At 39.9% G+C, this 15,521-nt stretch overlaps 1 protein-coding gene across 1 annotated transcript in view; it reads left to right on the top strand.

The window, feature by feature from the left end:
* The window catches only part of SYCP2L (synaptonemal complex protein 2 like), a 67,899-nt gene that overhangs the window by 35,244 nt on the left and 17,134 nt on the right, over positions 1-15,521 (top strand). The window contains exons 18-24 of the mRNA XM_067043221.1: positions 3,194-3,383; positions 5,368-5,416; positions 6,488-6,635; positions 7,199-7,248; positions 9,296-9,425; positions 10,748-10,821; positions 10,979-11,048. Of these exons, the coding sequence (XP_066899322.1) occupies positions 3,194-3,383; positions 5,368-5,416; positions 6,488-6,635; positions 7,199-7,248; positions 9,296-9,425; positions 10,748-10,821; positions 10,979-11,048 (711 nt within the window). The remainder of the gene's footprint in view (positions 1-3,193; positions 3,384-5,367; positions 5,417-6,487; positions 6,636-7,198; positions 7,249-9,295; positions 9,426-10,747; positions 10,822-10,978; positions 11,049-15,521) is intronic.

Raw genomic sequence — 15,521 nt, 5'->3', positions numbered from 1 at the left:
TGTTTTCCTCTAAGGGTTTTATAGTATCCGGCCTTACATTTAGGTCTTTAATCCGTTTTGAGTTTATTTTTGTGTATGGTGTTAGGGAGTGTTCTAATTTCATTCTTTTGCATGTAGCTGTCCAGTTTTCCCAGCGCCACTTATTGAAGAGGCTGTCTTTTCTCCATTGTATACTCTTGCCTCCTTTATTAAAAATAAGGTGACTATATGTGCATGGGTTTTTCTCTGGGCTTTCTGTCTTGTTCCATTGATTTATATTTCTGTTCTTGTGCCAGCACCATACTGTCTTGATGATTACTGTAGCTTTGTAGTATAGTCTGAAGTCAGGGACCCTGTTTCCTCCAGCTCCATTTTTCGTTCTCAAGATTATTTTGGCTATTCGGGGTCTTTTGTGTCTCCATACAAGTTGTGAAATTTTTTGTTCTAGTTCTGTGAAAAATGCCATTGGTAGTTTGATAGGGATTGCATTGAATCTGTAGATTGCTTTGGGTAGTATAGTCATTTTCACAGTGTTGATTCTTCCAATCCAAGAACAAGGTATATCTCTCCATCTGTTTGTATCATCTTTAATTTCTTTCATCAGTGTCTTATAGTTTTCTGCATACAGGTCTTTTGTTTCCTTAGGTAGGTCTGTTCCTAGGTATTTTATTCTTTTTGTTGCAGTGGTAAATGGGAGTGTTTCCTTAATTTCTCTTTCAGATTTTTCATCATTAGTGTATAGGAATGCAAGTGATTTCTGTGCATTAATTTTGTATCCTGCTACTCTACCAGATTCATTGATTAGCTCTAGTAGTTTTCTGGTGGCATCTTTAGGATTCTCTATGTATAGTATCATGTCATCTGCAAACAGTGACAGCTTCACTTTCTCTTTTCTGATTTGGTTTCCTTTTACTTCTTTTTCTTCTCTGACTGCTGTGGCTAAAACTTCCAAAACTATGTGAATAATAGTGGTGAGAGTGGACAGCCTTGTCTTGTTCTTGATCTTAGAGGAAATGCTTTCAGTTTTTCACCATTGAGAACAATGTTGGCTGTGGGTTTTTCATATATGGCCTTTATTATCTTAAGGTAAGTTCCCTCTGTGCCTACTAAATGGGTGTTGGATTTTGTCAAAAGCTTTTTCTGCATCTATTGAGATGATCATATGGTTTCTCTCATTCAGTTTGTTAATATGGTTTATCACATTGATTGGTTTGCATATATTGGAGAATCCTTGCATTCCTGGGATAAATCCCACTTGATCATGGTGTATGATCCTTTTAATGTGCTATTGGATTCTGTTTGCTAGTATTTTGTTGAAGATTTTTGCATCTATGACATACAGTTTTTGACATATGTCTACACCCAGGAACCATCACCACAATCAAGATAAGGACCGTATCCGTCATTTCCAAGAATTTCTTCCTGCCCCTGTGAAATCCCTCCCACCTGTTTTTCTGCATTCCCACCCCGACCCTTGGCAATCACTGATCTGCTTTCTGTCACTATAGATGAGTTTGTAGTTTAAAAAATCTTATTTACATGGAACCAAACAATAAGTACTTTTTTTCTAGCTTCTTTCATTCAGTGTAATTATTTTGAGATTCATTGTGTATCAACAGTTCATTCTTTTATATTAATGAGTAGTATGGAGAATAGTGGATCCATTTTATGGATATACCACATCTTGTTTATCCATTCTCCTACTGTGGACATTTGAGTTTCCAGTTTTTTGTTGTTACAAGTAAAGCCCTTAGGATTCATGTGTAAGTCTTTGTGTGGAGATGTGCTTTCTTTTCTCTTGGGTAAATATATAGGAATGGGATAGCTGGATCATAATTGGTATATGTTTAACTTTTTAAAAAAGTGCCAAAATGTTTTCCAAAGTCTTTGCAGCATTTTACATTCCCACCAGCAGTCTCTGAGGGCTCTGTTTGATTTTTTTTTTCTTTTTGGCCGTGCCATGCAGCATGTGGGATCTTAGTTCCCCAACGAGGGATCGAACCCACACCTGCCTGCATTGGAAGTGCAGAGTCTTAACCACTGGACTGCAGGGAAGTCCCAATTTTGAGGGTTCTAGTTGCTAGACGTTCTTGTCAGTAGGTTCAGTGATACGATTTCATTGACGGATGGACTGATGAATGAATGAACAGACCCAGTCCTGATGTGGGCTATTTCTTCATTCCTCTGCCAGAACCACACAGTCCCCCAAAGGGTCCTCAGTGTGATATAATGTCCTTTATTTACTTCATTAATTTTTATACGTTATTGTGGCTCCACCTCCCCAATACCGTTCCTCTTCTTTGAGTTACTAGATATCTTTCCTATTGTTTTTCTGTTTCAGCTTATATTGGTTTTGGGCTTTAAGGGTTTACAATTTATATATGAACAGTGCTATTTCTCCTTTTATGATATTAGTGTAAAGCACTCTGTCACACTGTGAAATTTGTTCTTTCTTGACCTTATAAAATGAGGCTTCTGGGGCTTCCCTGGTGACGCAGTGGTTGAGAGTCTGCCTGCCGGTGCAGGGGACACGGGTTCGAGCCCTGGTCTGGGAGGATCCCACGTGCCACGGAGCAATTGGGCCCGTGAGCCACAACTACTGAGCCTGCGTCTGGAGCCCGTGCTCCGCAACAAGAGAGGCTGCGACAGTGAGAGGCCCGCGCACCGCGATGAAGAGTGGCCCCCGCTCGCCGCAACTAGAGAAAGCCCTCGCACAGAAACAAAGACCCAACACAGCCAAAAATAAATAAAATAAATAAAAGCTGAGGTGATGTCCTTCTAAAAAAAAAAAGTTCTAAGCTAGGAATAGAGCCTACATTTCTGTCAAACCATGAGCCAGGAAATAAAAAGTAGTGTTTTTATACCATCGCTATAGCTAGCCATTCATTGTTCAAGGATCTCTTTCAACTAGAAGAGGGTAGAAACCTGCCCTACCCCTACACTTCCTTCCCATCACACATTTTTTTTTTCGTTTTTGCGGTACGCGGGCCTCTCACTGTTGTGGCCTCTCCCGTTGCGGAGCACAGGCTCCGGACGCGCAGGCTCGGCGGCCACGGCTCACGGGCCCAGCCGCTCCGCGGCACGTGGGATCCTCCCGGACCGGGGCTCGAACCCGCGTCCCCCCCATCGGCAGGCGGACTCGCAACCACTGCGCCACCAGGGAAGCCCCCCATCACACTTTGTTGTCCAGGCATCCAGTGTCTCATTCTTTAAGGTCCTTGGAGCAATCCAGGTTTCTTCCGACTTCACCTCTTCCTCTCACATCTGCCCCAGAAGGAGTGGGGCGCTGGCCGGGGCTTCCAGCATGGTTTGGAAGTGTTCTGCTGTCAGGCAACCGTGCCAGGGCTGTGCCTTGCCAGCAACCTGCTGCCACCGTCTGTGCCTGTCCGATCCTCCGTTCAGCAGTAAGAGAATTCTTCAGCCCCACTTGCATCTGCGAATCCTTTTTCTCATTCTGAGAGGCATGTTGCTGTTGCTCCTAGAAGTCCAGATTGGGCTTTGGGAAGGGGCTGCGTGCTTGGTCCTACGGAATATCTCCACATAGAGCAGAAGAGTAGGTCTTGGACTTATGGAGGGTACGTAATTCCCCTAGAGCATCTAACGGTAACACCACAGACTCTGAGTTAAAGATTCCTGACTGGAGTAATCCGTTCATCTCCAGGTCTCTGTTTTTTCGTTCTGCAAATGAGTACTTCAATTAAAAGGGATGCTCAGATGCCATTATTGCAAAGAAATCTTGGGTACTGCTCAGAGCTTTTTAGCTCTTTCATGTTGGGATAAAACAGCACCTGCAACTGCTTATAAATTCAGACTGAAACCGCAGAACTCATTTCGGGACTCAGTAGAGCATAGGTTCTTCGGTCTCAGCACAGAAAGAATTCAGCCAGAGGCAGAGTGGCAGGTAAAGAAAGAGTTTAGTAGTATAGGAGGCTTGTGAGGGGTACAAGAGATACAAGCGAGAGGGCTCTGCCCCTAGCACTTAATGGGTTACATTTTTAGAAACAAAGGAAAAGTGGGGAGGGGGGAGAAATCCACTTTCTTCCTCATTCTTGAGTAGACATCAAGCTTCCCTCATCAGCTCCTCCTCCGTGTCAGGCAGGGGAGTTTTCTTGTCCCTAGTGGTCAAACCAGGAGGGTCCTGGCGCTATGCAAATCAGCAGAAGGATGATAATGTATGCTAAAATATGGTAAGTCATCTCAGGTTTCAGTATGATGAGGGTCTTCTACTTTGGAATGTCACCTTTCCCTTACATTTTTGTTTTTAGTATGTGCAGAGGAGCATGTCCTAGGGATCATTAACTTACTAACCTCAGCCAGCAGGATGCAGACATCATTGACTTGATGTATGTTTTTGTTGTTAGTTTCGTTGTTCAGCAAGCCTGCTTTGTTTCATGATTTTCCGATTGCTTTCTTGAGTGATCATTAACTTGCAGTGGTGTCTCCCAAAGCTCCCTGAAGTGTCTTGTCTATCTATAATCCCCTAGTGGGATTTTAAACTAGCTATTTGATTTTCCTACTGTATCCCTATCAAGACTATACACACACAAACTAACAGTGTAAGACTAACTTTTAAAAAAATTGTGATAAAATAGGCATAATGTAAAATTTACCATCTTAACCATTTTCAAGTGTACCGTGCAGTGGCGTTAAGTACCGTCACGCTATGGTACAGCCATAACCACCATCTGTCTCCTGAGCTTTTTCATCTTCATCTTTCTGAAACTCGGTCTCCATTAAACAACTCTCCTTTAACAAAATTGAAGGACACAAGATTAACGTAAAAAAAAAATCAAGTTTCTATATGGTAGCAAATACAAAGACTTGTCTTTTGGTTTTTCGATAATAGCAGACTAAGTTTCTGATAAGGGGTGAATATCCAAAGTATAATATATAAGGAACTCCTACAATTCAATAGCACAAAACCCCCACCTGATTTAAAAAGATGGGGAAAGGACTTGAATAGACATTTCTCCAAAGAAGATATACAAATGGCCAATAAGTATATGAAAAGATGCTCAACATCACTGATCATCTAGAAAAGCTAGCCTTTCTAGCACCCAGTTGATCGTAAGGCAGAGCCAGGTGGGACATGTCGCACTGTCACACTCAACTGCTTACTTGCTGACGTTACCCTGCCAGCCTCCTCTTTGTATGCCTGACAGAGAAGGGCTCAACAAAGGTTTGTTTCGTGTTAAATAGCCAGTTGTTGGCAGGCAGATGTATGGAAAGGGATTGCAAGATAAAAAGTTGGTCTCAGAATGGGGTACTTCCCATGAGTTGGGCTCACAGTCAAAGGGCGTGTGAAGGGAAAAATAAAGTGCTGTGAAGTTGGGAAAGGAGAAGATGTTGGTGAAACAGTTCCATTAATTCAATGTATTTTGCTTTTAGGGAAGATTCTGCTTTTGAGGGTGACAGAAAGCAGGAAACAAGGATGTCGGTAATGGAATCACTTTCGTTGTTCTGGGCCAGTCCTTCCCACGTTTTAGTTGTTTGCATACCATCTTCAACCTTTACCATTGCTCTGCTCTTTGTTTCTCAGTTACATTTATCTTAAGCTTGTTTTATTTATTTATTTTTCTTTCCTCACTTCTCTTTTTAGTTTTTAATAGATCTTTACTGGAGTATAATTGCTTCACAATACTGTGTTAGTTTCTGTTGTACACCAAAGTGAATCAGCCATATGCATAAAGCATTTCACTTTGAAATGGAAAGTCAGCATCAGTTGTAACAAATAGTTGGTAAGCCCCCAAATAAATATGACGGAGAATAACAAGTTATATAGAATTGTACTTTTCCTTGTATTAGGTCTTGAGCCAAAAGTCTGTTCTTGCTTTGTTAAAAAAAAAAAAAAGATTATGAAGTAGAAGAGAAGTATTAAGGACCTACTAGCAGCTGAGATTTACTCTGAATAGAATCAGAAGTGTTAGTGAATTGAAAAGAAATGTTTTGCTCTGAGTCAGTGATGTGGTTTTGCTCCTGTGTGGCCCGTTTCCTCCTCTCCATCGTTGTTCTTGCTTTGGGAAGCAGGGTGCTTTAAGTCTGTTGTCAGTACGTTAACAAAAAATCTCTGTATGAACAGTAAATGACATTTTGTTTTCTACAATAAGAGATCATGGGCTTCAAACAAGCAAGTTAAAGCTCCTCCTGACTTTTAGCGGTGGTTCTCAGTCCTGTGGGTTAGTGTTTTGAAGTTAGTGTTGGCCCAATAATCAGGTGCATCAGCTTTGGGAAAGTTACCTACCATGTCTACAGCTACAAGGATTTGATTAGAGAGGATTGTGTCATCTTTTACTACAGCAGCTTGGTGGAGAACTGACTAATGAAATAATCATCCTCTTTTCCTCCCTTCTCCTTACTTCTGTGCCCTTTTATTATGTAAGGAAGCCCAGTCTTCTAGAAGACAGAGTTACTTCTCTTTTGTCTAACTTCATAGTCATGTGTTTAATTGCACATAAATTGTACTGACGTCCTTTTAATAGTTCTCATGTATCACCTGCGTTTGTAAAAGTTTAATTATAGGAAACACCTCTTCTCGGAGAGTAATGAAGATTCAAATAGTAGTGCCAGTGAACTGTCTTGGACCAGCAACCAAAAGAGGAAATCCCTAAAGTCATATCCTAGTAGAAAAAAGATAAGAACCAGAAGAAACATAAAAAGTAAGTTTGGTGTGTGTTTGCTTTCCAGTCACTTTTCAAATAAATTATCAGGTATTAATTATTCAGTACGTGATGGGAGCAGCGGGTACCAAAGAGATATGATCATGTGGCCCTCCTTCCCTGGTAGACTGGAAAGGGAAAATGTACATATGTAAAACAGTATGAAAGAATATGGAATCGACCAATAATTGTTAACTTTGAGCCGTGGATAAATGGAGAAAGGAGTTCAGATAAGAGGAATCTGACGTGAGCTGAAATCATCAGGAAAAGCTTCAAGGAAGAGCTGGGTGGGACCTCAGCTAATGTTTGGGAGAAGAATAGGATTTGAAGAGCTGTGGAGAAGGGGAAGCATTCTCATTAGGTAAAAGTAGAAAGACTTGAGAACAGCATTCAGAAACAGGATCTGGAGTAGAGAATTCATGCTGCGTGTGAGGAACAAAGTTGAATAATTAGATCCTAAGAGCTAGACATTTCAGCAAGCTGTGGGAATTGCTTCTAGTGCGTATTTTGGTATTTCGTATAAGTAAACTTAGCCACTGTACACTTACTCCCTTTCATTCTAGACTTGCCACTTTTCCCTCTCAGTAGTGTCAGTGACCTTGAAGAAGATCAAGTAAGTAAATTTTGTCTGGGCTGCCCTGTGCCCTTATCGTGTAAGCTTGAGACAAGTTGATCTCTTTGCACCACCTGTATTTCTCAAAAAACTCCTTTCTGAAATATGAGAATAATAAACCAGTGGTTTACTAGTATGTAAACCACTTTCAGTAGAAACTTCAAGGACTTCTAAACATTTTATATGAATCTTGGGCAAAAATTTAGGATCTTTTTTCCTTGGTTGCAAATTTGTTGCAAGATTTTTATTATGCACTAAGCTTGAAATCTGGGCTCTTCTGATTTCCTGCAAATGTATGCTTTTTTGAATTTATATTTTAAAATAAACTTCTTGGTTTAATTCTTCCGTTAGTTCTCAGTCTGTTGACATGTTACTCCCAAATATTTTAATGATTTAAACATTTAAGTCTTTATTTTGCAAGCGGTTGAAATGCCTTCAGCCATTTCAAATATTGAATAAGCCCTGAAAGTTTCTTAATTCCTCTCAGTTATCCTTGTTTTATATCAAAGTAGTTAAGAACATGGACACGAGTGTCCTTCGGGCCAATTCAGAGCTTAATTTATCATGCTTTTAGCTGAATTATCTCTCTAAGAAGTTGGCTTTTGTTCTTTGTCAAATGAAATTAGATAGATAGATAGTATATATAGTATAGTGTGTGTATATATATATATACTGTATATATGATATTTTATATAAAATATGTAACATATATATAATCATGTATATGTGATATGTATTATATATAATTGTGCACATATACTTTATATGTACAAACTGTATATACTTATATAAAATACATATATGTACATATTACACGCATATAATACATATATATCTAATACATGTACATACATATATAATACATACATGTACATATATTTTATATATGTGTATCTACACACACACACGCACACGAACACACACTGCAGAATATAGTGCGAAGTGTTGAAGAGTTTACTGAGGGCATCAGCAGCGCCCTGATTGCCTGTATAGAAACAGAATGTTGTTAGTGCTCTAATAGTAGCTTGTCATCTGCCCTCCTCGCCCGACCTGCCTTCTACCATCAGCCTGGGGGCGCGGGGTGCTGCCCTCTGTGAGGCTAAGGGACACTCATGTTCTGAGGTGACAGAGAGAGTTTATAGCTCAAGCCTGTGAGCCAGAGCAAGTACCTAAATATTTGTTGAATAGTTCAACCTGAGATAAGGAGTTATCAGTTAGAAATAGGCCAAAAGAACAGTTTTTAGCAATATACAGCTTTTTAAAAAAAAAATAGGTACCAAAGAAGAAACAGGAAAGCTTTGAGAATCCATAAATGTAAGGTGTGCAACTGACAAGAAGTCTATGCTGATTTTCAGTGAGGGCATTGCTGACTTTATACAGACATTGGTATCTAGAACTCACTTCTCTGTGCTGGAGTTTAAGAGAAGAACTTAGAAGCAGGGGTTGGCAAACGTTTTCTGTGAAGGGCCAGATACTAAATATTTTAGTCTTTTCGGGCATATGGTTTCTGCGGCAGCCATGCAACTCTGGCATTCAACTCTGCCATTGTAGCGTGAAGGCAGCCACGGACAATACTCAGATGAGTGGATGTGTTGTGTTCCAATAACACTTAGACTTACAAGAACTTTATTTACAGTGAGCTGTAGTTTGCTGACTCCTGAATTAGAGCAGTGGTTCTCAGACTTCAGTGTTCATAATGACCAGGATGGCTTGCGGAAATGCAGATTGCTGGGTCCTGTCCCCAGAGTTTTTGATTGAGTACGTTGTCGTTGGAGCTTGAGAATTTGCTTCTCTGTCAAGTTCTCAGGTGTTGCCGAGCCTGTGGTTTGGGACCGCACTTTGAGAACTTTGACTTAGAGTCATCAGTTGATGCCTGACCTAGTGTGCTTCCAACCCTGCGATCTTATGGTCTTACTGTTTTTTTCAAATGGAGCATATCCAATACTTAATCATTTAAAAAGGATGTTGGAAGTGTCTTGGAATGTTTTGATAATATTCACAACCACTCAAAACAAGTTAACACTTTATAAAAAATACTATATTTTAGGCTAAAATTCTAACACCATTACGGAAAGATACCTCCAGGCCAAATAACGTCACACCTCCAAAAATTGCTGGAACGAAATTCCAGAGTAGTTCTGCCTTTTTAACTCCTGAAGACTCTGCCCAGAAGATAGGTATGTGATTTTCTGTCAATCTACGTAGAAAAAAATTATATTTTGGGAAAGGTAGTTTGAAAAAGCAAAATGTATTTCTTTTAATATCTGTTGAAGAAAGTGTGAGAGTATGCTTGATCTTCTCTTTTATGCCCTCATTAACACAAGACAGAGGACATTGTTTTAATTCTGTTTTAACGCTTGAAATCAGCTTGTGCATAAGGATTGCTGGTATTCTTCCACTTTAAAAATAACAAGAGGGCTTCCCTGGTGGCGCAGGGGTTGAGAGTCCGCCTGCCGATGCGGGGGACGCGGGTTCGTGCCCCGGTCCGGGAGGATCCCACGTGCCGCGGAGCGGCTGGGCCCGTGAGCCGTGGCCGCTGAGCCTGCGCGTCCGGAGCCTGTGCTCTGCAACGGGAGAGGCCACGACAGTGAGAGGCCCGCGTACCACAAAAAAAAAAATAATAATAATAATAACAAGAAGCTCAAATGATGATTTATTGCAGGGGTTGGTAAACTTTTTCTGTAGAGGACCAGAGTAATTACTTTTTGCTTTGTGGCCCCTAGGGTTTCTGTTGCATCTATTCAGCTCTGCATTTGTAGCTCCAAACGAGCCACAGACAAGATGTAAACCGATGGGCGTGGCTGTGTTTCCATAAAACTTTATTTATAAAAACAGGTGGCAGACTGGATTTGGCCTGAGGGGCCAGAATGTGCCAACCCTTGACCTGTAAGGTTTATCTCAGCCCCCAGTGTATTTTATTAAAACAATTCACATCTTTTAAATTGGTAAGAGTAGGCATTTTGTCTTCTTCACCTCTGTCATTTTAGAGCATAGCACTTCGGCAGGCACATAATGGCCTTAGCAAGCACATGACTGCCGGCCTCTTAGTTTAGCTGCCACTGGAAGAAAAGAAGTAGAGAAAGGAAAATAGGAGAGAGGGAAATATAGCAGGCGAGAGGGAAATATAACATGAGAGAGGAAGAGGAGTAAGGGAATGCATCTAAGAGAGGAAAGAGAAGGACCACCTTGAGGTGGCAGAATCCTTGCTGTGTATTTGGGGCCAGATGGGCAGCTACTAAAGGTGCTGACCTAGTAGGTAACTGGCTATTCATTTTATCTACAGACCTGTAACCCCTAATACCCATGCATGCCCTGCAAGATACAAAGGTTTTCGGTTTGGGTTTTTTTTTTTTTTTTTGCAAGAACTGTGTCCCTTTTGTGGGGGGTGGGGCAGGGGATGTTGAAATTTAATTGATCGACTGATAGTGAAACGTTATTGCCTCAATTGCCTCTCAGTGTGTTTATTCCCTGAAAACTCTTCATCCTCTCTAATACTCAGAACTTCAAAATCCCCACCCACTGAGCGATCTCTCTTCCTTGGAGCACTCAGATGTTGAAGAAAATGTGTCTGAGGTATTGTACTGTTTAATTGTTGGTTATTCATTTGGTTTTCCAGAATTAATATTATATTTGCTTAATGTACTAGCTTATTCCTTCTTAAGGGATAACATAGCACCACGTTGACATGAAAACATGTATTTGTGGCCTTTTTTTTTTTTTTTTTTTTAAGACTGTGACCCAGGAGTCATTGGTGAAAAGTACTAGCTTCAAACATAAACTGCAAAACTTGGAAGACAGAGGTGAGAGAATTCTAAACTTTTTTTTTTTGCAGAATAAAGCAAAATTAATCTGATTTTGGCAGACTGGGCTGTTATTCAAGTTGAGGCAGATACAATCACTCTACAGAGTGACAATTGCCAGGCCTTGGAGAGGGCAGTGTCACCTGCTGACCAGCTCCAAACGTGCCTGAAGGTCAAGGGGAAGATCAAAGGTTTTCACTCAGGAACGAGAACGTCTGTGTCAAGAAGCACATGGCCTGGGACCCAAGTACCATCAACCAGCCTGCCTCCTCTGCCGCCCCACAGAAGGCGGTCCCCTGCTATTATAGTGTTGTCACTTTCTCCCTTTAGATCTGTTAGTGTTTGCTTAAAATGTTTAGGTGCTGTGATATTGGGTGCATATATATTTACAGTTGTTACGTTCTCTTGATGGAGTGACCCCTTTATCATTATGTAATGAACTTCTTTGTCTCTCGTTAAATTTTTTGACTTTAAAGTCTGTTTTGACTGATATAAGCATAGCTATTCCTGCCTTCTTTTGATTTCCACTGCATGGAATATCTTTTTCTATTCTTTCACTATGAGCCTATGTGCGTCCTTAAAGCTGAGTTGAGTGTCCAGTAGGCAGCGTATAGTTGGGTCATATTTTATCCGTTTGGCCACTCTGCGCCATTTGATTGGAGAATTTAATCCATTTACATTTCTTTTCTTTTTTTAAATTAATTTTTTTTGGAGTATGGTTGCTTTATAATGTTGTGTTAGCTTCCACTCTCCATTTACATTTAAAGTAATCATTGATTTGTAAGGACTTACTAATGCCTTTGTATTAATTGTTTTCTGGCTGTTTTGTAGTTTTTAAAAATTTCTTCCTCTCTTGCTGTTTTCTTTTGTGGTTGATGATTTTCTATAGTGGTATGCCTTGATTCCCTTTTCTTTCTTTTTTTATGTATCTACTATAGATTTCTGCTGTGTGGTTACCATGAGGCTTACATAAAACATTTTCGTGATATAGTTTAAGCTGATAACTTCTATTGCATACAAAACTCTACCATTTTTCTCTCCCCACCCACATTTTATGCTTTAGATGTTATAATTTATCTCTTTTTATATTGTATATCTATTAGAAATTATAGCTATAATTATTTTAAATATTTTCACCCTTTGACCTTTATTCTAGAGTTCATTAACACACCACTGTATTACAATATTACAGTATTCCAAATTTGAATATATACTTTACCAGTGTGTTTTATATTTTTTAATGTATTTTCATGTTACTAATTAGCATTTTTTCATTTCTTTTGACAAACTGCTTTCCACACTATTTGTAAGGCAGATCTAGTGGTGATGACTCCCTAAGCTTTTACTGTTCTGGGAAAGTTTTAATCTTTCCTTCATTTATGAAGGACAACTTTGCCAGGTAAAGTATTGTTGGTTGGCAGTTTTTTCTTTCAGCACTTTACATGTATATATTATCCCACTCTTTTCTGGCCTGTAAGGTTTCTGCAGAGAAATCTGCTAATAGCGTTATGGGTGTCCCCTTGTATGTGAGAAAATTTTTTTCTTTTGCTCCTTTTAAAATTCTCTGTGTGTTTGATTTTACACAGTTTTGTTATAATGTGTCTTGCAAAAGATCTTTGTGGGTGAATCTTTTGGGGGTTTGAGAGCTTCATGAACTTGGATGTCCAGCTTTCTCCCCAGATTTTGGAAGTTTTCAGCCATAATTATTATTTTAAAAAATAATTAATTGATTAATTTTTGGCTGCGATGGGTCTTCATTGCTGCGCGCGGGCTTTCCCTAGCTGCGCCGAGCGGGGGCTACTCTGCGTTGCCGTGCGCAGGCTTTTCATTGCGGTGGCTTCTCTTGTTGCGGAGCACAGGCTCTAGGCACAAGGGCTCAGTAGCTGTGGCTCGCGGGCTCTAGAGTGCAGGCTAGGTAGTTGTGGCGCATGGGCTTAGTTGTGGCGCATGGGCTTAGTTGTGCCGCGGCATGTGGGATCTTCCCGGACCAGGGCTCGAATCCGTGTCCCCCTGCATTAGCAGGCGGGTTCTTAACCATTGCGCCATGAGGGAAGTCCCTATTGTATTTTAAAAAATTTTTTTGTTTTATATTGGAGTATAGCCAATTAACAATGTTGTGATAATTTCAGGTGCACAGCAAAGCAACTCAGCCATACGTATACATGCATCCATTCTCCCCCATCAGCCATTATTTTTTAAAATAGCTTTCTGCCCCTTTTCCCTCTTTTATCCTTCTGGGACTCCAATAATATGTAGATGTTTCCTTTTTTAAAAATTGGTATATCATTGACATGTAGCTTATTAATTTCAGGTATATAACAATGATTTGATATTTGTACATATTGTAAAATGATCACGACAATAAGTCGAGTTAACATCTATCCCCACAGGTAGTTACATATTTTTTTTTCTTGTGATGATAGCTTTTAAGATCTACTTTCTCAGAAACTTTCAAATACACAATAAAGTATTAACTATAGTCGCCATCCTGTTTGTACATTACATCCCCAGGACTTATTTTGTAATTGGAAGTTTGTACCTTTTCACCCCCTTCACGCATTTGCACCCCTTCACCCACCTCTGGCAACCAACAATCTGTTCTCTGTACCTATGAGTTTGGTTTTGTTTATTGTTTTCCTTTTCGATTCCACATATAAGTGAGGTCATACAGTATTTGTCTTTCTGTCTGACTCATTTCACTTAGCATTTTGCCCTCAAGGTCCATCCATGTTGACACAAATGGCAAGATTTTATTCTATTTTATGACTGAATAATACCCTGTTGTATATATATACACCACATTTTCCTTATTCATCCATCATTGGACACGTATTGCTTCCACGTCTTGGCTACTATAAATAACACTGCAATGAACATGGTGGGTACGTATATATTTTCAAGTTAGTGTTTTCATTTTCTTCTGTTAAATACAGAGAAGTGGAATTGCTAGATTATATGGTAGTTTCATTTTTAATTTTTGGAAGAAACTCCATACTGTTTTCCATAGTAGCTGCACCAATTTGCATTCCAACTAACAGTGCACAAGGGTTCTCTTTTCTCCACGTTTTCACCAACACTTGTTATCTCTTGTCTTTTTGAAAATAGGAATTCTAATAGGTGTGAGTTTATCTCATTGTGGTTTTGGTTTGCTCCAATCATCGGTGTACCTGTTGGCTGTCTGTATGTCTTTGGAAAAAATGTCTGTTCAGATTCTCTGCTCTCATTTTAATCGATTATTTGGTTTTTTGGCTATTGAATTATATGAGTTCTTTATATATATATATATATATATATATATATATATATATATATATATATATATATATATAATTTTTTTTTTTTTTTTTTTTTTTTTGCGGTAAGCAGGCCTCTCACTGTTGTGGCCTCTCCCGTTGCGGAGCACAGGCTCCGGACGCGCAGGCTCAGCGGCCACGGCTCACGGGCCCAGCCGCTCCGCGACATGTGGGATCTTCCCGGACCGGGGCACGAACCTGTGTCCCCTGCATCGGCAGGCGGATTCTCAACCACTGCGCCACCAGGGAAGCCCTTTATATATCTTGGATATTAACCCCTTGTCAGATGTACGATTTGAAAATATTTTCTTCCCTTTTTTTAGTTTGATTTTTCATTTTGTTGATGGTTTTCTTTTCTATACAGAAGCTTTTTAGTTTGATGTAGTCCCACTTGTTTATTTTCATTTTTGTTGCCTTTGCTTTTGGTGTCAAATCCAAAAAATGATCATCAAGATGGATGTCAAGGAGCTTACAGCCTGTATTTTCTTCTAGGAATTTTACGATTTCAAGTCTTACATATATTAAGTCTTTAATCGATTTTGAGTTAACTTTTGTGTATGGTGTAAGTTGTGGTCCAGTTTCATTCTTTTACATGTTCCTGTCATGTTTTCCTAACACCATCTATTTTTTTTTTTTTTTTTTGCGGTATGTGGGCCTCTCACTGCTGTGGCCTCTCCCGTTGCGGAGCACAGGCTCCGGACCACAGGCCTAGCGGCCATGGCTCACCGGCCCAGCCGCTCTGCGGCACGTGGGATCTTCCCGGACTGGGGCACGAAGCCGTGTCTCCTGCATTGGCAGGCGGATTCTCAACCACTGCGCCACCAGGGAAGCCCCTAACACCATATATTGAAGAGACTTTTTTTTTTCCATTGTATACTCTTGGCTTCTTTGTTGTAAATTAATTTGATTGTATATGCCTGAGTTTATTTCTTGGCTCTCTATTCCATTGATTTATGTGTCCCTTTTTTATGCCAGTACCCTACTGTTTTATTACATCTTTGTAATGTAGTTTGACATCAGGAAACATGATGCCTCCAGCTTTGTTCTTTTTTCTCAAGATTGCTTTGGCTATTCGAGGTCTTTTGTTGTTCCATACAAATTTTAGGATTGTTCTGTTTCTGTGAATTGTTTCTATTAATGGTATAGTTTGTGTGTATTAGTGCTATCACATAGTTCATAT

Source organism: Kogia breviceps, chromosome 10, assembly GCF_026419965.1.
Source record: "Kogia breviceps isolate mKogBre1 chromosome 10, mKogBre1 haplotype 1, whole genome shotgun sequence".
NCBI classification, from domain to species: domain Eukaryota; kingdom Metazoa; phylum Chordata; class Mammalia; order Artiodactyla; family Physeteridae; genus Kogia; species Kogia breviceps.
The sequence above is the reverse complement of the archived record's forward strand: the minus strand, read 5'-3'. Positions and strand labels throughout refer to the sequence as shown.